The sequence below is a fragment of the Ictidomys tridecemlineatus genome, chromosome 16 (assembly GCF_052094955.1).
Source record: "Ictidomys tridecemlineatus isolate mIctTri1 chromosome 16, mIctTri1.hap1, whole genome shotgun sequence".
Classification (NCBI taxonomy): domain Eukaryota; kingdom Metazoa; phylum Chordata; class Mammalia; order Rodentia; family Sciuridae; genus Ictidomys; species Ictidomys tridecemlineatus.
Window position 1 is genome coordinate 24,986,288 of NC_135492.1, and position 27,810 is coordinate 25,014,097.

The 27,810-nt window shown below is 38.6% G+C and overlaps 1 protein-coding gene across 1 annotated transcript in view; it reads left to right on the plus strand.

Moving 5' to 3' along the window:
• The first annotated feature begins 4,323 nt into the window (after positions 1-4,323).
• Positions 4,324-27,810, plus strand: part of LOC106145564 (putative vomeronasal receptor-like protein 4) — a 90,288-nt gene continuing 66,801 nt past the window's right edge. The window contains exon 1 of the mRNA XM_078033670.1: positions 4,324-4,353. Coding sequence (XP_077889796.1) covers positions 4,324-4,353 — 30 coding nt within the window. The remainder of the gene's footprint in view (positions 4,354-27,810) is intronic.

The window sequence follows — 27,810 nt, forward strand, 5'->3', positions numbered from 1 at the left end:
TTACTTGGCAAGAAAGTCACTTATAAAATAAATAACCTGTGCCTGAAAACAGACTTAATTCACTCTCAAAGTGGAGCCTCTTTGGCTCTAAAGGCCCAACCTACAAATAAAGTTGCAGGGCACATGCATTTTTCACACAGGAACTTCAGGGGCTTCAACACTGACTACATTCGAGTCAGATTGAGCCCAGAGCAATTTTCTCTTAGCCATGCACCAAATAACAATGTTGTGGCCAAGGATGGACTGGATATATGATGCTGATGCCTCATGGCATATCATTGAGTTACTATTGACATAGGAGTTATATTAGAGTTTTTTAAGTGCACTCTATGATGTCTACACAAGAAAAATCTCCTCATATGTTTCTCAGAAACAATCCTCACAATTAAGCAATGCCTGATTGGAAACGGTTTTTTTTGATGATTTTAATATGAGAATTTCAATTACTCTTAAAATACAGGCATTTTCAGTTCTGTCTTATAGAGCAAAAAACGATTTTATAAAGAAAAAAATTTGAACATAGTATTTAGTCATCATGGTGAGCCAAGGAGAATACATTTGAGGCTTCTCCCTGTCTAGAAGAGGCTGCTGAGAAGAGTAAAGGAAGCAATGCTCTTAATAATGGGACCTAGGAGACAGAAAGTTTCTTCAGCTTTTCATAAGCAGTACCACTTCTCAACCACTTATTCTAGAGAACCATCAAAGTTGTGCAGCATGAGGTACTGGACATGAGAATGCAAATTACCCAACCTTCTGAAACAACAACTAAATGGGAATTTAAAATTTAAAAACAACAATAACAAAATGATCTATTCACACTTGGGGAGTCCAGGTGAGCGCAGCCAATTTTTCAAAAAAGCTTCTGGTCTGGTTCATCCCATTCCTCACCTAAAAACTCATAAACAAAAGTTTCAGATTTTCTGAAAAGCAAATGTTCATCCTTCAAATGTTTGAAAGACATGAGGTTTTTGGAAGTCAAAGCTCAGTAGTAAAAACAGCAACCAAAGATATCATCCTGTGAACTGCAGTAGCCCCATGGGAAGAAGCAGGGCCTCTGGTGCCTACTTACCTGAGATCTATGATGGCTTTGTGGAGAAATTCACATCCCATACAGACTGCAGTAATTCAACACTGTTGTTGTTTTGGGGTGAGGGGGAGTTTCCTGAACATTTTTGACTCTGAAACCATATGCCCAGTGGACTCCTGAGTCCACTATGTACACTTGGAGGAGGATTATGTAAGTTGCAAGACAACTACACCTGAACCCAAAGCCTTCACCTTTCAGCAAGGGCTCATCTACAAAAAGAAATCAGAACTACAACAAAGACTTTTGAACGTCCACTATGCACACAAAAGATTGTGCCAAGATCTCTTCCGTTATCCAATTTCTTTTTTTTTTTTAAGAGAGAGAGGCAGAGAGAGAGAGAGGAGTGAGAGAGAATTTTTTAATATTTATTTTTTAGTTTTTATTAAGCACAATATCTTTCTTTGTATGTGGTACTGAGAATGGAACCCAGGCTGAAGGCATGCCACGTGTGAGCGCTAACACCTGAGCCCCATCCCCAGCTCCTATCCAATTTATTTCTAAATTCCACAGAATATTAAAAAAAACTGAACTTGATAAACACTCCCCAGGATCACTCATTAAATTCTTCTAGTATATATTCTCGCCCCTCCCCCATCCTTGGGTCTGGAGATCTAACTCAGGACCTGGGACATGCTAGGCAAGTACCCTACCTTTAAGCTATGCCCATGTCTTTGTTTGCTTTTGATTTGTTTGTTCTGTGCTGGAAGAAGCCAGAAAGAACCAAGGCTTCCTGCATATGGGCTCCTGCCTGCTCTACAAGCACTCTGCTACAGAGCCAAACCCAAGCCTATCCTGTTGATTTGATTTTATTTTTCTCTTCACTCTGGGCCCTTTACCACCTCTGTTCCTATTAATATCTAAAAACTCCTAGACTGGCCATGAAGTCAGGATCCTCCCGCCTCAGCTACCCACACAGTTGGGATGATAGGCACACACACACCATGCCTGGCTAACTCTTCATCCCAGAGGAAAGGAGAAAGAGAATTTGAACCCAGAGAACTTATCCCTGGACCTCAACCCAGAGCAGTACCTGGTAATCTAACTAGATCCACTCACCCATGCTGCACATCTTCTAGGCATGCCACTTAATTTGTGTGTTTGTGTGTGTGTGTTTTAAGTGGGACTACCAGATATATGGTTTGGCTTGGAAACATTTCCAAATACCTCTAAATTTTATAAGAAACCTCTAGCATGCAGTCCACACCCTGCCACGAAATATCACAACCCAACCCTCCACTGAAAATCCTCACCTTTGGAAGCCATGTTGCACTTCTACTCCTCACGCTTTCTCCATGGTAAACTGAGGAACTCTGCAGCAGTATCCTCTAATATACCCCACACTACACACGCCCACAGATGGTTCCACCCCTGAGTGATGATGCCAATACCCATACCACGCCCCTTGCCCCAGGCCCAGACAGGCTCCCTGGGGATGCAGACCCAGCCCCGCCGTAGCCCACAGTACAGCCTATACTCCTCTGATGACATTTAACCTACCTCTTCCAATATTGGCTTCCCTTCATTGAGCACCCACTGAAACTAAACTTATTTAATCTCTACAACACCCAGGAAATGTCTGTACTACTTTATGCCCATTTGGACTTGAGAATACCAGGAATGGAGTTGTTTAGGCTTTTCAGAGCCACTGACCTCAAACCTCCTCTCACCATACTCTCACACCCCACACACACTATGTGTTCTGATAGTCTTGACTCAAGGACGAGACACATCACTGGATATAGTATTGCTTAAATAGTATTGAACTTAGAATTAGGAGAGACTATACACTGGAATTGAATAATAATATTATAAGACATAGATTAATATATTATAAAACTTAGATCATTGTTAAAAAAAAAAACTTTTATTCTTGTTTTCAGTAAGGCAACATGAACATGCAGGAACTCTACACTGAACTACACCCATAGCCATTTTTTATTGTTTTATTTTAAGTTTTCATCTCGGTAATTTAAGAGCAATAGTACAGACATTAAAATTTTAAAACCAAAAAAGCTGAAGGAATCCAGTTTTCTAACTTAACTTCACCATAGATAGTTTCTCTGTAACCAAAAATCAAGAAGAGGCCCAACAAACAGATTGATGATCAGTTAAATTTATGGAGGGCCTTTCACAGGCTATGACAGCAGGTGGGCCCAAGGCTGTCTGCTTAGGACAAAATGCCATTTGAGGCACTGCATTTGCTTTGGGGCACATGGGGGAATATTTTAGGAACCAGAAGGGTTGGAGGAGATGGGAGACTGAGACAGTAGAGCAACCAAAATTGGGTTGAGCCACCAGTTGTCCTCAAAGCCATCTTCATTGTTCTGGGATCCCACTCCCCCTAGCCACAGCCCCCTCTGCTGATGGCCTTTTTTGCCCCCATGGGTTCTGGCAGGTCTAGCTCCAAATTCCAGGGCTCATGCTTTCTTTTGGAACACTCTGCATGGGATCACAACTTATCTACCATGTAATAGGCGGCCTTGTAGACCAGCTCTGAGGTCCCCAACAAGGACTTCATAAGAAATGGGAAATTGTGAAGGAGTCAGATGGGAAGAGGCCTGACTAATTAAAAGGCTAAAGAGGATTACAGTTTCAGGATGTCAGGCCAACAATGAGGGAGATGAAGAGAGGCAGGAAGCTGATTATGAGGCAGGGATAAAGATGTCAAGGAGGTGGATGGGGTGGTGGTTATAAAATGGACAGCTTAAAATGATATGGATGGAAATGTTGATACCAATGAGGATGCCAAGACAACAAGGAGAAAAAAAAATAAGTCAGTCTTCCTGTTGCAGGCCTGTAATCCCAGCAACATGGAAGGCTAGAGCAGGAAGATCAAAAATTCAAGCCTCAGTTTCAGCATCTGAGCAAGACCCAGCAGTATAGTGAGACCTTGTCTCAAAATCAGAAAATGGAAAAAAGCAGAGATGAAGTTCAGTGTTACAGTACTACTTGGTTCTGTCATCAGCACCAAAAAGAGAAAGAAAGAGTGTTAAATAAATAAATAAATAAATGTCCCATAACCTGGTCTTTCCTTTTTATTTTTTCAAAGTACTTTAGAAAAAAAAATTGCAGGATTTATTTTCATTTTAATTTTTTCTACACTTTCATAGGTGTTAGGCACTTTTAATAGACAAACCAGACTTCAGAGCCTTTATTGTACTTTGACCATGTTTAATATAAACTCAAAAAAAGAAAAAAAAGTATATATTTTAAATCAAAATAGAAATATGGCTGCAATGGCACAATCTGTAACCCCAGTACCTCAGGTGAGTGAGGCAGAAGATAAAAATCTGCCTGGCGATGGAGAAAGGCCCTGGCCAATCAATCAATCAATCAATCAATAAAGTCTTGCTATAAATGTTAGTATTAGTGGCCACTGGTTCACTCCTAGAAGCAAAGTAGAAGTGGGTATCTTATTCTCATTCCAGAAATTTTTGTCTCTATGTACTTACCTGGACTATAAGTTTATGGTTTGTATGAGATCATCTTAAAGGTCACAGATTAAACATCCCTTTTTTTCCTTTTCCTTTATTATTTACAAATTTGCTGTTTTTTAAATTTGTTGTTGTTTTAGTATGAAATCATGTTGTCCAATATTACACCAAAATTTTGATGGTCACTACCACCAACAGCTGACATGTTCTCTCCTGCCACATATGGATGGAAATGTTGATACCAATGATAAGCAAAGAGAGAAAAAATAAGCCAGGCTTATTTTTTTAGAGTTTCTCTAACAGTCAAATAAAATGTTGGGCTTGGATGGATTTATCTGTATTTTTTCTTTTTTTTTAACCCCAATAACTAAAAGTTTCCATCACCTTTGTTTCAATCCTTTCTGAGTACCCTTAATTCAAGCCAGGTAGTGACCTCCTTTTCTCCCCTTCTCCATCCAATTTACCTGGACAGACACCCTCACTGCCTTGTTCTCATTCTCTTCTCAACTCCAGTCAGGCTTTCCTCAGAGCTCACTCCATGATTTACACCAAAGAATCAGCTCCAAATGGCCCAATCTCATGGCTAATTTTTCTAAGTCATCAAAAGTTTTAGCCAATCATTTTTGCTTGTTTTCCTAGTTCACACTCTGTATGTGAAGCTTGGCTTCAGAGCATGTGACCTAAGTCCTTCATCCTTGTACAAATGCCTGTGAAGGTAAAAACCCAGCACACACCAGGTCCTCCAGATGGAGCCATGCAATAATAGAGTTTTGAACAGCAAAGTGCAGGCTCAGAAACAACAACATTCTGGTGAACTCTGTTTTTCTGTTGTTGTTGATGTTGTTGCTGTTTTTGTTTTTTGTTTTTTAATTAGTTGTAGATAAATATGTTAATTTATTTATTTTTTTATGTGGTACTGAGGATTAAATCCAGTGCCTCACAACCATGAAGCAAGCACTCTGCGATCAAGCCAAAATTCCAACCACTGAGGTAAACTTTTAAGAGTACATAATTCCTGCATGGTATGGGGCTGCATACCTGGTATTCCACATACTCAGGTGACTGAAGCAGCAGGATTTAAAGTTCAAGGCCAGTGTAAATCTTAGTGAGAACCTCAGTAACTAAATTGGATCATGTCTGAAAATTTTACAATAGAATAAAAGGACTGGGGAGAAGGCTCAGTGGCAAAGTGCCCCTAGGTTCAATATTAAAAACAACAACAACAACAAAAACAACACAATAACACTTCTTTGTTTCATGATAGAAAATAAACGTGTTCAATAAGGCTATTTAACATGCCTGTGGAGTCTCAAAACCATACTCCATGAACTGGTGCATTTGGAAAACTGATGACTCAACAGTTGGCTTGTAGAACATTGAATTTTGTGGAGATGATTTGATATCACTTGACCATTCACTGAATTTTTATTTTGTCTTTTTAAATTTCACCTGCTTGCCTCATTCTTGAACACCACACCATTTAGTTTACTTAACTATAATAATTCCTAAGAAAAATAGCTAATATTTTTTTAGTAGATTCTCTTTTCCACCTCTAATCTCTTCAAGGATAAATAGAAACCAGTATTCTTTAGGACAAAACTGAGTACAAACTTGAATTATCAACATACTTAATCATCATAACCTGAAGTTTTTTTAAAGTCCTTTCTTTATTTAGTACTTGTACTTGAACCAAAGTTTGCTTTGCCACTAAGCTACATTCCCAATCCTTTTCATTGTTTTGTCCTGAGGCAGGGTCCCCCTAAACTGCTGTGACAAGCCTAGACCTAGCAACCCTGTTATAGCCTCCCATGTCTCTGAAATGCTAGGTAAAATTTGAAGATTTTAGTCAAAAAATTATTCTCTGGTTTCCCCTTTGCCCCACAAAGTCTCTGCACTGATTATCCCTTCCTCTTTGTTCATTAGTGAGTCAATGACCTGAGGACATTCCTGGTCACAATCCCTGAATGCAGAATCTCACAGGATCTATGCAAAATAGACATTTGTCCCTATTAAATCCCTATGATTGATTTTCCTGAGAGGTGAACTACACTGTACCAACCTGAGAGCCCCAGACTGCATTGACCTCATCATACCTCTGGGACAAAGTATTCCCCCTGGCACTAAACAGGCGCTCAGAAATATTTCTTCCAGTGGGGCAATCATTATTGTGGCACATTTTAATTAAATAACTGGTCAGGCTTGAAGCAGGACATAAAACTTTATTTGTCATGGCACGTGAGAAGTGCTGCAAGCAAGTCCCCTCTGTAACCTCTGACATGGTGCAGCAGGTAGGGTACCTTTACACCTAATTGACCACAACAATTGGAATAACCAAGAGATCTTTATTGTAACAGTGCAAAAGAGGAGAAAGGAGAGAGAGGGGCGGTGGGGGGGGACAGAGAGAAGAAGGAGAGCAAGAGCAAGAGAGGGAGACAGAGAGAGAAAAACAAGAAAAAAGAGCCCAGCAGGAGGGAATATTTATAGCCCAAATCTAATGGAGTCTCTGAGGCTTCAAGCTGCCTTGGCGGTATACAATAGTGTCATTTGCTTCCTTCAGACAGAAGGGGCAGAGGCTAGATGTGGGTTTCCATTGCACCAGACAGGTGGGGTTCCACTATTCAGCCTTGAGTGGGGTTGAGTGTTCAGACTTGATGCAAACAGGTGATAAAGGACCCCACAAAATGGGGTTTGAGCGAATGGGTTATCCTGTAGCTAACATTTGTTCAGCCTGACCTGAAGACAACTTAGATGAACCTGCCCTGCATCTAACAATGGCCACGTAAATACATAAATACATTTCTGGTAAAATGTGGTTTTTCTACCAGCTTGGGCCTTCTAATGTAGTCCTAGAAAGAAAAAAATGTAATGAACTTTTTCTTCAGTCTTACCTTTTATGGTGGCTGAGGCCATGCGGGCTTTCATTCTTTTTTAGGACACATATTTTCTCTTTTGACTCAGGTGTGATGAATAGTCTGTGGGCTGGAATAGGTGCTGGAAGTCAGCAGTCTCTCAGGACTGGTTATCTTCAAAGAAATTAATGAGCTTTAAGTTGAATCTCTTGGAGAGACTTAGAAACAGTTTTAAGTAGAAGCAGTTTATTCTGGTAAGGATGGATTTAGAGCCCTGGAGGAATTAAAATTTTAATCTACCACAGATGGTCTCCCAATTTCTGGATCCAAGCTGGCTTCCATTTCTGTGATCTGACTGAATCTGATACTAAACCGGTTTTTCTGATCTCTTAGATAGTGCTACCAATATTTTCGACAGGCAACTACACTGACTGTCTTTAATTGTTTTTTTTTTTCATTTCTCCCCTCTAATTTTAGGTATGCCTACTGCTGAAAGAAAAGGGGAATTGAAACAACATGGCTGGGGCAAACACTATTGAGTCGCCTTTTAGAAATTTAAATATACCTGTCGGGACTTTTAAGTTAGTACAATTTTTTTTCAGTGAGGACAGACAGCAATTTTAAACCTGTATTATTTACCAAACACATACAGACATGCAAACACATGGTGTACCTACATACATAAAACAAAACAATAAACAAACGCTTTTTAAATTTTAAAAAACATTTTACATTGAGGGCTAACCCTTGTAAATTGGTCTCTGAACAAAACAATGTGTAAAAACGAAACCTCCATAGTTGGATAAAATAGGATTGATCAGAAAAACAGATAAAAATATAAGCTAAAAAATGTACAATTATAAAAGCCTTCCAGGTGTCTGGTCTAATGTAGCCCTCAAATGTGAAAACCATTTAGTAAAAGAAGTGAGGGCTTGTGGGAACTCAGAAAAAGAAGAATTTTGATTATCTTAATTGTAAGGGAATATAGACAAAGGCTGTGTCAACACCCTCCCTGAAGGGATTTCCCAAAGAAGCAACAAGTGAGCGTGCTTCCATCAGTCTAAAATTTCAACTTTTGAGGAGGAAATTTTTTTAAAAATTGGGTTTAGTTGTGACTTGTGTGGTGGCATTTTTCCTGGAGTTTGTAGGACTTATTAGAGAGTTCAGGACAGAGTATTCTGCTTGTGTATCCACTGCAAGTTTGACACATTGGTCCCATATCTTGGCAATTATTATAGATTGATGGGGGCTGAGATGTATCTGAGTTTTTTTTTTTTAATCTGGTTATAAGCCAGCTATCCTGGTCTCTTGGATAGCAGTACCAATATTTTAGCCTGGCATTTTGTAGCTTTATCAGCTGTGCTGCCATAGTTCTTAAAAACCTCTTTGACCAACTCCAATAGTTGGGACATATTTATGGTGGCAAATTTCAGTAGAGCAATATGAGAGTGCAATAAAGAGAGAGGTAGAGACTCCTAAAATCATTTTAACTTTTTCTAAGTCTCAGCTTGGAAGAAGTTAAATAGATGTTTTTAAATCAATATTTTCACATGAGTTCTCTACTGAGCCTTTTTGCAGCCATGTATATTTCAGTGCAAGCCTTAGTGAGGAGCCTAGGGCTTTTTAACCATTTCCCACACCACTCAGTGGGTGGTCATCAGGCCAGGTTAGGATTTGGGTTTCCCATGACAAAGCTAACAATTAAAACAATAAATAGAAACAAAAGGAAGGAGAAAGTCAACAATTTCACAGGGTGCTGAGCATGACTCAAGTCAGAGGATGGTGGTGTATTCAGTCCCTGGTGAGTCCAATCTGCCAAAATAAAAAGAAAGGAATTGCTGGGGTGAACAGTCAGAGGACATTGTCAGCAACAGAGACAGACATGAACAAGAAAGAGACAGACATGGACAAGGCACTCTCTCCTGAAATACCCTGGAATCAGACCATCCCCAAGGTCTATTTACTGGCTCAATGTGTTAAACACCCTGTAAAAAAGTGCTAGGGCAAGTCCGAGGTGCACCAGATACAAGCCCAGGTGGGCTTGAATCCATGAACACAAGATGTCCAGACCACGCAACCCAGAGAGCTCCCACAACTTCAGAGGAATGGCAATCTTCTCTGTGAAGCAAGGTCCAAAAATGCCTCATGCCCCAGAGCCACATTCCTGACTCCTGAAATCTGGGTGGACTCTCCACATGTTGGGGAACATTGGAAATAAATGACTGGGTAAGTCTTGAATCAGGACACAAAACTTTATTCACCTGCCGCAGTCTGGCTGGGCACAAATCACGAGCCACTGAAGCAGGAACAAACTTTATTTTTAAATGCAGGAAAAACCTCACACAGGCTCCTGGGGAATCCTCCCGACAAGCCACGAGGCTCCTGCAGGAACCCCCAGCCGGAAATAGCTCCCCGGGAAATCCCGCCTCCTGCACTTCGCCAACCAACGGGAACCCCAGGGGAATCCCCGTGAGAACTCAAAATAGCGCAGGAAGTCCAAAAATAGCACGAGAACGCAAAAGTAGCGGCAGAGGCGGATAATGCCTCGCCTGTCAATCAATACTGTTGGCAAAATGCCCAGGAGCCATACAGACTCAGCTGTGGCTCTCAGCATCTCCCCCCTTCTGTTTAATTAAACAACAAGTAATGTGGCTTAGGGACCGTGCCTGTTAGGTAGTCCAATTCAACATATGGTCCTTACCCGTCATCGGATGAACTGACCTCTAGGCGTCAGCCTCCTGTCTTAGGTTGGTACCACTGTAATTGGATCATACCCGTCACTGACTACCGGTCCAGCATATAGCCATACTTGTGGATAGGCCTTTGCACCAGTGGGGGGGTGAAGTTCTTTGCCTCACCTCTGTTGGCCCCCAAATTTGGCCTTGGTGCCAGTGGGGGGGTGAGGTTCTTTGCCTCACCTCTGTTGGCCCCCAAACTTTAGACCATCACTAGTAGAAGGGAGGAGGATGAAAAATGCCATGACACCAAGCCAATTAAGGGCTCCTTTGAAAAATTGTACCACCTGTGACACCATCAGCAAAAATACTCCAGCACTACCACAATTTGCTGCACCAACAGATAGTTCACAATGCATACAAGTGATACATATAGTCCAGGCAAGTTCTGCAAGCAGTTCAAAGTAGAGGAATCTGTCAATATGTCCATTTCCTCCCAAAGTAAATTGACTCCTTGATTGAGCATTACTTGTTGAGTTATTATTTACTGATGCATCAGTTTATACAGTTTGTTGTGATAACTACTGAAGAAGCTGTAGTTTGGTTTTATCTTTGTCTTCACCGGCACTGGGATGAAGATAGGAATTCTGGCAATGATGCTAGGAAAAAAATTATGTAACATTCCAACAGGCACTAAGAAAACAATTTTTTGAACAATTTACATTATCCTGAACAGAATTATTAAATATAGTGAGAAGGAAAGGTGAAAGCAAACAAACAGATCTGTTAACCTCCTTATTTGTTCACATATTAAAACAATTTTCAACAGCTGTTTACCCAATCTAAATTAAACCATTAAAATCACGTGAATAAAAAAAAATTCGGATCCATTTATTCATGAGCGCTCCTCATATAAAATATATGGACATACACACATACAGACATACAACACAAAACAGAAGTGTGCACACATAATATACAACACATAAGACAATAGTAAAGGCCTTGTAGCTTTACCTAGGTGAAATCTCTATTGCAATGTTTAAAAACTCTACAGTCAAAAAATAAAACTGATCAGAAAAACATTAACCTAGGTCTGTATGAGCTCAAAAATAAAATAGAACTTTATGATGTGGGAAAAGGCAATAATAAAATAAATATTGAAAAAAGCATCCTGGTTAATCACTGTTGTAGATGTAAGAATAGCCAAACTGGAGCTCTGGATATCAGCTGTTATGGATTTGAGTCAAATCACCTTTTTTTGTTTTCGTTTTTGTGTTGGTCCATAGAATTCACTTTGGTTAGTTTCTCTGGAATCCAAATCAGCTGTTGTTCTCCCTGTAGAAACACACAAACAGAACCCCGACTCCAGACAATCACTGGGTCAGGACCTTTCCATTGTCCTGTTAGAATATCCTTCCAAAGTACCTTAGGCTTATGTACATTTTTTGGACACATATGCCTTTCCGCAGCACTAAGCCCTGATGAATCCAAATTTAAAAAGTTTAGAGTAAAAAGGGTTATTTTCAGTTTATCTTTGGGGGATATATACCCCTTTCCAATTCCCTCTTTTTGCTTTAATAAGTACATTTTAATAGTTTGATGAGCTCTTTCAACTATGCCTTGTCCCTGAGGATTGTATGGGATTCCTGTTATATGAGTAATGCCAAATGATGAGCAAAATTGTTTAAAAGAGGTAGAAGTATAACCAGGACCATTATCTGTTTTTAACTGTTTTGGAACGCCCACAGTGGCAAAATTTTGTAAGCAATGAGCTATAACATCTTTAGTTTTTTCTCCGGCATGAAGGGAGCCCATCAAAAATTCGGAAGAGGTATCAACTGTAACATGCAAATATTTTAATTTTCCAAATTCTGGCAAGTGTGTGACGTCCATCTGCCAAATATGGTTAGGTATCAGTCCTCTAGGATTGACTCCAAGATTAACTTGGGGTAAAAAGGTCACACAATTTTGACATTGTTTTATTATTTGTCTAGCTTGTTCCTTAGTTATTTTAAAATGCTTTTGTAAAGTGTTAGCATTAACATGGAACCTTTTATGAAAATGTGTAGCTTCTTCTAGTGTAGAGAAAATATGTATGTCATGTGTAGTTATATCTGCTAAATCATTGCCCATACTAAGGGCTCCAGGCAATCCTGTATGTGCCCTGATATGTCCTATAAAGAATGGATCTTTTCTGTCCCAGATTAGACATTGTATAGTGGAAAACAAAGAGAAAACAGTAGAGGAAGGGGAAATCCTACCAGCATCTTCAAGGGATACTATAGAATTAACTATATACTGACTATCAGAAAATAAATTAAATACAGAATCTTTAAACATCACAAAAACTTGTAAAACTGCATTAAGCTCTACCTTTTGAGCTGATTGTTTGGGTACTAAAAATGTAAAAGTTTGATCAGGGGAAACTACTGCTGCTGTACCATTATTTGACCCATCAGTGAATATATTTGGAGCATTCATGATAGGGTTTTTTCTTGTCATTTTTGGAAAAACTACAGAATGCTTAGACCAAAAAGACAACAAAGGATTAGATGGTAAGTGATTATCAAATGAAACATTAGATTTACACATGATTATTGCCCAAGTATTTAACTCATTAGCTAACTCATCAATTTGATCCATAGTATATGGAGTAATAATTTTATTGGGAGAAATTCCAAACACTCCCTTTGCTGCTTTTATTCCTTTGAGTATTAATTGTCCCTACAGCCTCAGGATACCTAGTAAGAATAGTGTTAGGAGAATAAGATAAATGTACCCACAATAATGGAGCTTCTTGCCAAAATACTCCTGTAGGAATATTTTTTGTTGGTATTACAATAAATAATAAAGGCAAACTTATATCAATTCTATCTAAAAGCATATTTTCCATATATGTTTCAATAATTTTTAATGCCTTACTTGCTTCAGGAGTTAATATGCGGGGTGAATTTGGATCTGATGGACCTTTCAGGATATCAAATAAAGGTCCCAACTCTCCTGTTGGTATGCCTAGATAAGGCCTTATCCAATTTATGTCTCCTAATAACTTTTGAAAGTCGTTAAGTGATCTGAGTTGATCTACTCGTATTTGAATTTTAGGTGGACAAGCCATGGTTGAGGATAATAGAACTCCTAAATAATTAATTGAAAAATTTAATTGTACTTTATCTATTGCTATCTCTAGAGTATAATTTTTTAATAAATTTTTAAGTGTGGCATAACAGTCCAGCAATGTGTTTTTATCTTTGTGTGCTAACAATACATCATCCATATAGTGAAATATTTGTAGTTCAGGATTTTGATTTCTAAGTGGCTGGATTGCTTTATTAACATAAATTTGACACATATTTGGGCTGTTAGCCATCCCTTGAGGGAGCATTTTCCATTCATATCTCTGATCAGGACCTTCATGATTCAGTGCAGAGATAGTAAATGCAAAATATGGACTATCCTCAGGATGAATTGGAATTGAAAAGAAACAATCTTTAATATCTATAGCTAAAACATACCAGGTTTTTGGTAAAGCAGACAATTGGGGAATCCCTGATTGAGCAGGTCCCATAATAACCATCTCATTATTAATGGCTCTTAAATCTTGTAATAATCTCCATTTACCAGATTTCTTTTTAATGACAAAAATGGGAGTATTATAGGGAGATACAGAAGGTTGTATATGTCCCTCCGCTAATTGTTGTTTGACCAGGTCATGGGCTGCTTGTATCTTTTCTTTAGTCAGGGGCCACTGAGGAACCCATACTAGTCTTTCTGATTTCCAAGTAATTTTTATTGCCTCAGTGACTCCTTCTGAAAAACCAGTCCATGTCTATTTATTCCTTGATCTATTTGAATCGGTGCTGCTATACCTTGTTCTCCTAAACTTTTTTCTTCCCTGAAACCTTGTCTAGCCCTAATAGTGGGCATATTTGAATTGATGTTATTTGTTAATGTCAAACCTAATTGATCTAGGACATCTCGTCCCCATAAATTTATAGGAAGATTATCCAATACATATGGCTGTATAGTTCCTTCACATCCTTCAGGATCCTTCCAATCTAAGACCATTGCACTTCTATGGGGATTAGTTGCCACTCCTAGGCCTCGAAGTGTTTGAGTGGCTTGTTGTAATGGCCAATGTTTTGGCCATTCTTGACGAGATATGATGCTAAGGTCTGCACCTGTATCCAGTAGCCCATTAAATTCATGTCCTTGAATATTTAGTTTTAGCATTGGGCGAGAATCTAAATTCAAAGAAAGCATAGCCCAATCTACACCTGTGGAGCCTAAACCCCTGGAACCTCTTTCCATAGTACTACTGGAAAATTTATCATGTAGGCTGGATATTATTAATAACTGTGCTATTCTATCTCCTGGTGAAATTACTGATATACCCTTTGGAGAACTAGCTATAATTTTTATTTCACCTTCATAATCGGGATCAATTACCCTGGGACTTATCATAAGTCCTTTTAGCGTAGAAGAACTGCTTCCTAACAATAAGCCTACTGTTTCTTGGGGAAGAGGTCCTTTTACCCCTGTGGGAATAATTTGAACTCCCATCTCTGGAGTTAGTACTGCTCTGGCGGAGGCGCAGATGTCCAACCCTGTGCTCCCTCTTGTTCGTCTGATGAGAGATCTGATGGATAGTGTGTCCTGGGCACTACCCTGATGGTGTTGCTGGGTTCCTCCATGGTGTTTCTGGGTTCCTCCAGTGCCCCGTACATTTGTGGTCGTGGGCCCCGGATCATTGGGCCCCCCTGTCCGTTTTTTGGCAATGGATCCTGATGCCTTTCTCCAAGATATCGTGGGTAACCACCTGGTCCTTGTCTGTTTTTTGATAATGGAGTACCCTCTATGGTGGTTTGAGAACGGCATTCATTAGCCCAATGTCTCCCTCTACGGTATCGTGGGCAAATATCCGGTGTTCTATTCCTTTGATACCTAACTTTGTTAAACCTTCCTCCTATGGGGCAACTCCTTTTAAAATGTCCTGTTTGTTCACAATTGTAGCATGTTTTTGGCATGGCATCTAAAGCCTGTTGTACTGCTGCCAAGACTTGTCCTTGTTCATTAATGTCTCTGCATAATTTAATATATGTGTTTAAATCTTCATGTCTCCATGGTCTAAGGACCTCTCTGCAGCAACGATTTGCTTGGTCATAAGCCAGTTGTTTTATAAATGGCATTGCTTGTTCTGTATCCCCAAAAATTCTGGAAGCTGCTTGAATAAGCCTATCTACAAATTCAACGTAAGGTTCATTAGTTCCTAGTATTACCTTAGATAATTGACCTTGTAAATCTTCATGCCCCTGTAAAGTTTTCCATTCCCTAATCGCATCTACAGCAATTCGTGCGTATACGCCAGGATCATATTCAATTTGTTGCCGTTGACCCTCATAAGGTCCTTTTCCTAACAACATATCTAGATTTCTTTGAGGGTAACCGGCTGCTACATTTCGCCTAGCTGTCTCCCTGCAAAATTCCTCATTGGCAACCTTCCATAACAAATATTGTCCTCCATTTAGCACAGATTTACACACGCTATCCCAATCTGCTGGAGTCATGTCCAAGTTGGTAATGGATTCGACCATGCTTACAGTGAAGGGTGCTTGAGGACCATAGGTTGTTACAACCTCCTTTAACTGCTTCACTGTTTTGAACTCTAATGCATGGTGAATTCGCTGCCCTCCTGCGTGCTCAAGTACAGGGCATGCAAATCTTTGAGGTCCTGTCTCAGAATCCCATCTATCAACTACAGGGGTTGAGGGGGTTGAGGGCCACTCAGCTATCTCCATAGGTGGAGCTGTTGGTTGAATTACACCCTCTGGTGGTAGAACGGTGTTAGTAGCAGCCTCCTGTTGTAACTTTTTCCCTAATAGCTGTTTCTCCTCTAAGATTTCTTCCTTTAAATTTTCTTCCTCTGTCTGACTAGCTTGAGAGACCTTCTCTTTTGCTTGATCTATATTGTCTTTCTCCATGGTTTGAACCTCTAACAATTTATTTAACACTTTTTCGGTTTGTTTTTTACTAATTTCTAATCTGTTACAAACATATGCAACCCAATAAGATAACACAAAACAAAACCGAAACAGAATGAAACAAAAATGGAACAAAAAATCATTGTATCAATTTTCCTATTTTCTTGACATGTACATTTGTGGTCTATTTCTATCTCTTCCTCAGGGGCAAACAACTTCAAACCTTGAGCCAACCATTTTTCCCAGTCTGCCTGAGAAAATTCTAGGGATAGGCAGCTTGAAACAAAAACAAAACAAATCAAAGCAAGAACATATTGTTTTTTAAAATGGTCACCCATTTTTTTGCCTTCTCTTAGGGGCAAGCAATTTCACTTACCCCGAAGAAGCCTCAGACGTTTCCCGTGCGGGCCGCCAAATGCCGCAGTCTGGCTGGGCACAAATCACGAGCCACTGAAGCAGGAACAAACTTTATTTTTTAACTGCAGGAAAAACCTCACACAGGCTCCTGGGGAATCCTTCCGACAAGCCACGAGGCTCCTGCAGGAACCCCCAGCCGGAAATAGCTCCCCGGGAAATCCCGCCTCCTGCACTTCGCCAACCAACGGGAACCCCAGGGGAATCCCTGTGAGAACTCAAAATAGTGCAGGAAGTCCAAAAATAGCGCGAGAACGCAAAAGTAGCGGCAGGGGCGGATAATGCCTCGCCTGTCAATCAATACTGTTGGCAAAATGCCCAGGAGCCATACAGACTCAGCTGTGGCTCTCAGCATTCACCATGGTAGGGGTGCAAAGGCAACAAGCAATCTTTGACCCTTTGCAGAAGGTAGGGTACATTTTAATAACTAAAACCTACAAGCAACCAGTAACTGAAACCATTACCAACATAAGAACTTGGTCAAAATGAACTAGCTAAGGGAGTAGTACATGCCCCCCCACCAAAAAATAGGGGACTAAAAGAAGAACATCTTCCATTGTATAAGAAAAAAAGAAAAATTGTTTCAGCTGATATGCATTGCTTAACAGTGTCTTCTAAGAAGGATGGGAGAGGTGGGTTTTATTTTGTGAGAGCTATTTTTTTTATATGAAATGGAGTCCCACTGTAAAATGGAGTTTGTCTGCTCAAGGCACATATAGTTTAACCCATAACATGATGAAATCTTAACTCCATTCCCATCATAGAGAGCTTTCTCAATCATTCATTTTCCCTGCTTCCAACTTCATCTTTATTCAATATATACCAGACATTTTCAATTCCATAGTGGTAAACAAACAAATAAAAAAACCTTCACTAACTTGCCTTGGCTGAAAGATCACAACAGATTGATATCCAGTGTTCTTCAGGATCAGGACCCTTCCTGTTTTCCAGCCTCACCTTCCTCCACTCCCTTGCACAAACATTTATGCATACCAAAATAAAAAGTTAAAAAATAAATAAGTAAAAGCAACTGCTTGTGATTCTATGGATGCATGATGCTTGATGTATATTTTTAAAAATTTGACCATATTGCCCTTTCTCCATTATGGTCTTGAAAAAGTGTGGAACACGGCGCATACTTCATCTTGGCCTATGCCCATTCTACTCTGTAGCCATCACACTGAGTACCTACGGGGGTGTTCCAGCTTTGAGAATTTCTGTTGAGGGATGGGAGCAAAGTTTAAAATTATTTTCTCCAAGAAGATTACTAGGTAAGCCATGGAAAGTGAATGCCTGTAATACCTGCAACTCTGGAAGCTGAGGCAGAAGGGTCACAAGTTCTTGACCATCATAGATAACTTAGTGACCCCCGGTGTCAAAATATGAAGTATGGGTTAGAAATGTAGGTGAGAAACAGAGAGCTTGCCTACCAAGTACAATACCCTAAGTTTAATATTCAGAATCATTTAAAGAAGAAGAAAAAGAAGAAGAAGAAGAAGAAGAAGAAGAAGAAGAAGAAGAAGAAGAAGAAGAAGAAGAAGAAGAAGAAGAAGAAAAGAAAAAGAAGAAGAAATTTAAAAAAATTAAAAAATAATGCATTTAAAAATGATAGAATTAAAATATAACTAGGGGAGAGAATATTTATCTAATGCTCATAAGGTTCTTGGTTGGATCATCAATAACACACACACATACACACACACACACACACACACACACAAATGAAAAACAAATAAACTATCCTACACCATGATCAAATGGAATTTATTCCTGAAATACAAGATAATTCAACATGTGGAAAAGCAATGCAATCTCGTGCATTTATGGAAGAAAAAACAGAAACCACATGATCATTTCAGCTGATGCAGGGGAGGAAAGCACTTCACAAAGTTCAACACTCATTCATGATAGAAACAATTAATAAACCAAGACTAGAAGACATCAGTCTTAGCATCATAAAAATTATATAAGAAAAGCCCACAGCTGACACTAAACTTATTAGTAAAAGACTGGAAGCCTCTCCTCTAAGATAAAGAAGGAAGGAAGGATGCACAGTCTTGCTTCTTCTATTCAACAGAGTATTAGAAACTCTGTGAGCAAGTAGGCCAGAAAAAAAAAATAACAGACCTCCAAATTAGAAAGAAGAGGTAAAGTTGTCTGTTCATGGATGACAGAAAAAAACAGCCTAAATGTTCCTCTCAAAACTTTCAGAGATGACTTCAAAATTCAGCAAATTATAGAATAAAAATAACGTATGTTCCTATGTGCTACAAATGAACACTCCAAAAAAGAATTGAAGAAATAAATCTTATTACATAAGGAAAAGAAGAATGACATAGTGGGTGGTGTTGTGGCTCAGAGGTAGATCACTTGACTAACACATGCAAGGCCCAGGTTTGACCCTCAGTACCACACAAAAATAAATAAATATATCAAAGGTATTGTGGACAGCGAATACTAATAAATAAATATTACAAATAAATAAAATAAGGAAAAAAAATTACCAGAGAGGCAAAAGACTCAATTTTTCAAAACTTCAGAACATTATGGAAAGAACTGGAATGAAAAACAAATAAGTAAAAGGTGTTGTCAGGTGTCACATTGAGTGACCACACCTTCCAGTTCTGATGCACCGCAAGGATGTGAAAGATCACTGTAGTCTGGCACAGTGGTGCCATGACTTGTGTCTCAGTCTTTTCCCCTGCTCAGAGAGTAAGGAGGTCCTTTTTTAGGGGTGTGCCCCTAGGTGGGAGGTACACTCACCTGTTCTCTTGTAGTCATTCCTTTTCTGGCCTCTTTTGAATAGAAGTTTCTAAGAACAAGAACCCCCCAATAAAAGCTCACTTCTGTATATGTTCCCTCTCTCTTGTCACCCTCTTGTGGCTTTCTCAAGCTGTCCCTTTTGAGAGTCTCAGGAAAAGAGCCAAGAAAGCTGTCCTGAAGCTTGTGTAAAGGTAAATTGTGTCTGTGTTTTATTTTGTGTCCCTGCAAATTCACACGAGTGTTCTTAGTTTAGCTGGCCACGCTTGTCAGGGGCAGCAAAATATCTTAAGTTCAAGAGCTGAAAGACTTCATATTGATAATATTTTAATATAACACACACTTCTGTACAGATTCAATGCAGTTCTTATTAAAATCTCAATGGTATATTTGTATATATAGGAAAAAACAACTTAAACTTTATATGCACTCTCAAGAGATTCGGAATTGCCCAAGCAATCCAAAGATGGAAGAATTAAAAGAGCTCACAAATTCTAAATTCAACACTTCAATATTCTACAGTAAAAACGATGGTACTGACTTGAAGAGCAATAGACAGACCACTGAAACACAACAGTGAGCCAGGAAGAAACCCATGTGTATATGAAAAGATGGTCTTCAACAAGGGTGTCCAACTCCACAGTAGGAAAAGGACATATAGTATAAATAAAATTGATGTTCGTATGCAAAGAATGAAGTGAGATTCTTATTTCACACCATATGTATAAAACAACATGAAATACAAGATAGACTTAAATAAAGCCCTAAAGCTGTAAAAATTCTAAAAAAATGATAGCTTAATGACATGAAATGGCCTCTTGGATTGGCATTAAAAGCATAGGCAAAAAAGCAAAAGAAGACATATATGACCACATGAAACATGAAAAAGTAGGGCTAAGGATGTAGTCCACTGGTAAGTATGTGCTTAGCATGTATAAGGCCTGGGTTTAAGCTACAGTAAATACACACACACACACACACACACACACACACACACACACAAACACATACACAAACACACACTACTGATTCTGTTTCCCTGGTTGAACTGTCATTTATATATATTTTGTTCCCACTTTGAGGAAAAAGTTTTTGGGTTTGACACAGGATAGTTATACAACTTTAGGTAGAAGTATCACTTTGCTACTGTTCTTATTTGAATAACTTGTGCTCATTTGAAATATGGCTTCAGAAGATTTGTAGGGGTGCCAGGTTGACATGCCTGTCAATCCTTGGGTTTAAAACAATGATTATTCTGAAAATTCTATTGAGAAATAATTTCAATGCCTATGCTGCTACAAGGTAAACAATATGTAATTTGTATACAACTCATAAGTTTAAGATATTTTAGATGAAAGATAATATTAGACAATATATTGGGGGATGATTAATGTAATCTAGGAGCTACAAACAATTAGCTACATTAGCTTTTATTGAGTGTGTCACATATGTCTGTGTATGGACCATGTGTGTTAGTTCCAGGAGAGAAAAAATTGAACTAAAAGAAACCACATTTTTGAATAAAGAAATGATACTCTCTCTGGACTCATAGAATTTTAACCAGATGACAAAATACCAAGAGACTCATGACCTCTAATACCCCTACAAATGACACCATAAAATGTGAGGGGGACATGAGGACCTAGACTGGGTGCCTCATTCAGGAAGATGAAATTGACCTAATCAGGGGAAAACACATCTGAAGCAAAAGAATGCTCAAAACTTCTGTTCAGGAAATCTTTGTATTACATTTCTTTTGGTGTCATAAATTATAATTATTTTTAGTGACCTAGATCCTGTTTTTTCTACATAATGCTAGTGTGTTTTATTAATTATTTTGTTTTTCAATATCTAATAGGAAGAAAAATGTATGTGAATCTTTCATAAGCATAAAAGTGTTATAGAAATTTGAGCCCAAACTATTTAAAAATTCTTTTCTACTCTTCCAGACAAAGAACCAGAAGATTCTTTCATGTATTTAAGGGACTGCCATAGTTGGGACTTGAGAGTCCCCAAAAGGCTGAGATGTTTAAGGATTTGTCCCCAGCATGGTGCTCTTGGGAAATGATAAATGTTGAGAAGTAAGGCCTAGAGGAAATTTGTTGGGTCATTGGGGGTGTGCTCTCAATATCAAGTTATTTTTTGTTTTATTTTATTCATTTATTTATATGCAGTACTGAGAATCCAACCAGTGCCTCTTGCACACATGCTAGGCAAGTACTACCACTGATCCACAACCCAGAAATAAGGTGAGCAGATTTTTTTAAACACATGCTCTCACCATGAAGTGCAGCCTTCCTCCAGGCCCAAAAGCAGTGTGCCAAATTGACACTAGAGTGAAATCTCCAAAACTGAGCCAAAAGAACCCTTCTTCTTTACAATTTGATTATCTGGGGTATTTGGTATACTGAGAGAAAGCTAACAGGCACAAGAATGAAAACTAATAATCCTGATTGAATAGTTGAAACATGATCTCTCTTATGAGAGCAAAATGTTCTTTGCATATCTTCATTGGACCAGCCTGGCCAGGATATGTCTTTTAAGAATAGTTGAATTTAGGGCTGGGGATGTGGCTCTAGCAGTAGCGTGCTTGCCTGGCATGTGTGCGGGCCAGGTTCGATCCTCAGCACCAAATACAAACAAAGATGTTATGTTCACCAAAAACTAAAAAGTAAATATTAAAAAATTCTCTATTTCTCACTTTCTCTCTCTCTCTCTCTCTCTCTCTCTCTCTCTCTCTCTCTCTCTCTCTCTCTCTCTTTAAAAAGATAGTTGACTGTAGAGCTCTGAATTCAATTTAGTCTTGTGACTTTCATTAACCAATTAAATATAAGTAGATTGAAATTTAATAATGAGAAAGATTTATAAACTATTAGGCATATTTTTTTCTTTTTTAATTTACAAATGACAATTTTATTTTATTTATGAATCTAATGTAATGTTTAGAGTTATTTATTACCATGGCACTAAATAGACAAAAATGACTGATCTACAAAATTTCTGTTGTATTTTAAAACCATATAATACAATTGAGTCTTGAAAATGTTTATTGAATTTCCAGAAATACATTTATTATAATTGCATATGAGGACCCTTTTGTCAATCAAAATATACTTCCTGTGAAACTTAGAGAAAAACCCATTTCCTTATTGAAATATTTCAAGAGGCTTCTTCTCTTTTCAGGATCTAAAATGGAGAGGTAGAACCTAAAGTCCACACCACTTCAAGAATCATGGAAAGGCATTTGTTCCAGTGTTTACCTCATGTGCAGAAACTGATTTAGGGTTGTAAAATAAAACTTGTGGGAAGCCTAGGTTCCAAAATAGTATAAACATACCAAATCAACATGGAATTCCATCCCAGTAGCTGAGTGCTATGCATCTCAAATGGTTCTAAAGGCCATGTGCTCCAGGTTGGGTTGCCAGGCTGTCGTACTACTGGAAGGTGGTAGAAACTTTAGGGGGCAACTTCAGGTAGAAACACATTGGAAGGCATTAGGTCTTTGGGATCATGTACTTGAAGGAAATGTTGGGATCCACACCTTTCATCTCTGTTCTCTTTTTGCTTCCTGGCTACCATGATGTGAGAAGTTTTGTTCAACCACATGCTTCCCACCATGGTGTTCAGCTTTACCACAGGGCCAAAGGGTTGAGACCCAGGGATCATGGACTGAAACCTCTGGAACTCCTTTGAAGTTGCTTAACTCCGGTATTTTTCACAGCAATGGGAAGCTAACATTGAGTTTTGGTTCATGTGGAAACATTTGAATCACTTCAGCTGTAAACAACTAGATTGTCTCTATACATCACTTCTGTGTTCTATCAATGATGCATAATTATGTTATTGCTCACAGTTCTTCAAATCTGTTCTGATTCTGAAGGCTACCTGATTTACAAGTCATTTTTCTTAGTTTCTTAAATAAACTCATTTTGAACTAATCTCATCAAAGATGTTCTTTCAACTTATTCAGGCATCCATTTAGGGACAGGGCAATGTCACTTGGAATTTTACTTTATGAAGAAAAGGAAGCCAGGAACTCACAATCCACAAGTCAACAATAATAAACTAGAGTGCTCCTGCACACACACCAAGTGAGAAGTGGCAGCCCCTGCTCATCAGGGAGGCTTCACTAAAGCCAACTCAAAGACATTGTGCAGTACCTGTGTCTTTTCTGAAAACAAGTCTTTGAGAGCAACCCATGACTTTTAATGAAGCTTTAACAGCAGATTTTACAATCCAGCTCAGGAAGTTAACCACATTTCCATTGTGCTCAGTCACCATCATGGGCATAATGGCACACTGCATAACACCCAGGCCATTTTGCTTTCTCATACTCAGGTTGCCATTTGCAATTTGTACAGAAGTCACACATTCTCCAAATCATTTTTCTGTCAAGTACTTTTTATTGAGAGCAGATGTAGTGTGAGTCCATGTATTATGAATATAACAACATTCCAAGAATGTCAGGTGTGGTCCTTTTGGGCGCCCTATCTACCATGCATGTGGTCTTTGACAGATGAATAGATAAAAAAATGGATGACAGATAGATTGATCTTGCATGTGTCTGAAGAAATGAATTAACTTTTGCTCAAACCACATTTGTATGTAGACTCTGTTCTTTCATTCTATGAATCTGTCAAGATTTATAAAACCCAGTTTGACTTTTTCACATCTTCATAATAGATTAGTAAATGGACAGACTCTCTCATGAGACATCTTGTTATGATATGCCTTTTAAATGTAGAGCTGGATTTTCAAATGACTCTATTTCAACCACTGTGTGGTAACCTACCTACCATGAACTTAAGGAAGATTTAAATTTTGTATGAAGCTGGGCACAATGGTGCACGAATGTAATACCAGCAACTCTGGAGAACTGCAAGTTCAAAGTCTGCTTCATCAAATTAACAAGGCTCCCAGAAATATTGCAAGAATCCGTCTCAAAGAAAATCAAACAACAACAAATAATAGTTTTCTGGAAATGTGGCTTAGTCATTAGATAATTGAAAGATCTCTCAGGTTCTAAGACAGGAAAAATTAATATCATCAAAGGGGCCTTAATATTAAATAGAGGATGCCATCAAAAGCCTACCAACCAAGAAAAGACCAGGATCAAATTGATACAAAGCTGAGTTCTGTAGGACCTTTAAAGAAGGACTAACACTAATAATTTTCAAACTATTTCATGAAATAGAAGCAGGGAACAATTCTGAACACGTTCTATAAAGTTAATATCACTCTGATTTCAAAACCAGACAAAGACACATCAAAGAAAGAAAACTTCAGATGAATATCTCTAATAAATACAGATGCAAAAATTCTCAATAAAATTTTGGCAAATCCAAAATATAGTACATGATCAAGTAGGGTTCATCCCAAGGATGCAAGGTTGATTCAACATATGGAAAACAATAAATGTAATTCATCACATCAATAGACTCAGAGAGAAAAATCATATGATCATCTCAATAGATCTAGAGAAGGCATTTGACAAAATGCAGCACTCTTTCATGTTCAAAACATTAGAAAAATAGAAATATCAGCAACATACCTCAAACTTGTAAAGGCTATCTATGCTAAGCTCCAGGCCAACATCATTCTAAATGCTGAAAAATTGCAAGTATTTCCTCTAAAAACTGGAACAAGACAGGGATGCCCTGTTTCACCACTTCAATTTAACATAGTTTTTCAAACTCTCGACTCAGCAATCAGACAGACAAAAGAAATTAAAGGGATATGGCCGAGAAAAGAAGAACTCAAATTATCACTATTTGCAGAAAATATGACTCTATACCTAAAAGGCCTAAAACATTCCACCAGAAAACTTCTAGACCTAACAAATGAATTTAGTAAAGTAGCTGGATATAAAATGAACACCTATATCAAAGGCATTTCTCTACATGAGTGACAAATTCTCAGATAGAGTAACTAGGAAAACCACCCCATTTACAATACCCTCCAAAAACAATAAAATACTTTGGAATAAACTTAATGAAAGAAGTTAAAGACCTACAATACAAACTACAGCAAACTAAAATAAATAAATGTATCAGAATAAAAATTTAAAGAAGACCTTAGAAGATAGATAGATATGTCTTGTTCTTGGATAGGCAAATCTAATATTGTCAAATGAACATACTACACAAAGCACTTTACAGATTCAATGCAATCCAATCAAAATCCCAATGATGTTTTTCATAGAAATAGAAAAAGTCATTGTGAAATTTATCTGGAAAAAAAGATACCCAGGATTTCAAAGCAATTCTTAGCAAGAAGAGTGAAGCAGGTAGCTTTACTATTCAAGACTTTAAACAATACTACAGAGAAATAGTAACAAAAGAAGCATGTTATTGGCACCAAAACAGACCTGTAGACCTTGGTACAGAATACAGGAAGCAGAGACTAACCCAGTTAACTGCAGTTATCTAGAATTACACAAAGGTGCCAAAAACGTACATTGGAGAAAAGATAGCCTCTTCAACAAATGAGCTGGGAAAGTGGAAATCCTCATGTAACAAAATAAAATCAAATCTCTATCTCTCACCATCCACAATAATAAACTCAAAGTAAATCAATGACCTATGAATTAAGCCTGAGACCTTGTTCCCAAATCTCCATCATGTCAGATTAGGCCACAACTTCATTAATAAGACTTCTATAGTGCAAGAAATAAAAACTGAAGCATCAATAAATGGAATGAATTCAAACTAAAATGTTCCCCCAATAAGTGGAAGCTGATCCGTAATGGTGGAAAGATGAGAAGAATTGAAGAACTTTGATTAGGCAAAAGGGAGGGAGGGGTGGGAAAGGGATTTGGGGGCAGGAAAGATGATGAAATGAGAAGCACATCATTACCCTGGGTACAAGTATTACTGCACATATGGTACAAAGCTACATAGAGTATGACCAGGAAATGAAAAAAATGTGTTTCATTTCTGTACAGTAAATCAAAATGCATTCTGCTGGCATATGTACCTAATTGGAAAAAATAAATGAACAATTTTTAAAAAAATTTACAAAGAACCCCGTTACCAAAAATAAATAAATAAAATAAAATAAACCAAAACGTACATGGAACAACTTCAAGTTGATGGGAATACCTGTGAAATTTTTTACGGGAATTTGTTTTAAACACACCTTATAGGACCCAAACAATGACATACTTCAAAGACTTTATTCACCTGAAAATTCTACATACACCCACCTGGGTTCCTCTTACACGGGGGAGATCTTAGAATGGCCCCTGCCACCTGGAGCACACAAAGATCTTTAAAGAGAGGTCTGTGGTGACCAGGAAATAGCAGAGTGCCCTTGTCAGGATCCTGATGTATCAGGTCTGCCTGGTCTTATGGCTTCCTTATCCCTGTGAACCTTGGTCCCCTGGTAGAGCTGGATGAAGCACCTAACAGACACCAGGCAGTGTAAGCATCTTTAGTTTGTAACCAGACACAAACTCCTGACTTCTGTACTGTGTAAAGTGTCAACTGTCCTGCTAGGGATTCAGTCCTCAGCTCCAGCCCCAAACCCTGCTTGGTCTTTGTTTGGCAGTGGGGGAATGCCACCTGAGAGCCATCAAGAGACACTTCATTGTCCCTCGCTGGGCTGAAGCCTGATTTCTCCTCCAGAAGCAGAAAAGTGCCAGCTTCTTCCAATTAAGGCTTCCGCCCTGCTTTAGAGGAGGTGACCAGACAGTACCTGGCATCCAAAAAAAAAAAAAAAAAAAACAGGACTTGACAGGCAAGAAATGTGACCTGGTCCTGGGCACTTCAGCATCTCAGTTTTCATGTTCAAGAAGTGGCAGGGAACCCCTCATGGAGTCAACAAGCTAATCCCCATTGTAGGCATATGACTTTACAGAGGCCCTGTAACCCAACTTTCCACCATGGCCTCTCAACCAGCAACTTTTTCCAACTTGGACACCAAAGGCTGAGTCCAGAGTGGGCCTCCTGTGAGCTTGCAGATGACTTTTGATGAAACACCACCAGGACCCACAGAGATCTGCTGATGGAAACCAGGACTTAGCTTATCACCACCCCCAACACATGGACCCCCACCCCAGCAGACCCCAGAGACTGTCCCAGACGCTGGCCTGCAAAAAAAAAAAAACCTGTGCAATAGAACATACACTTTACAAACTTATAACATGAAAATAACACACCACTACATTTGCTCTAGTCTTGAAAGTTACCAGACTATTTGGAACAACTCTATGACAGTACATTTGATAACTTTCATAAATATATTCTTGGAAAAAATTCAATTTCCCAAAAATGACTCAAGGATAACCACTAAGAATCATTGAAAAATACAAAATCAGTCATAAAAAGTCTTCATGTAAAGGAAAGGTCATACTCAGTCCCTGAAAAATCCAAACATTTCATAAAGTTTTACAAGTAAATTTGCACAAGATTTTAGAGACGAGCAAGAGAGATGATATACCTAAATCATACTAAAGCTATCTTATGACCCAAATCCTTAAAGATAGTGCTGGCAAAAACCCGAGTGTCAGGAAATTCCTTAAAATAGGTGCAAAAATTTTAATTGAAGTATTAGATACCTTAATGTAGAAACACATAAATAGGATACAAGTATGATGAACTACTAGGCTTT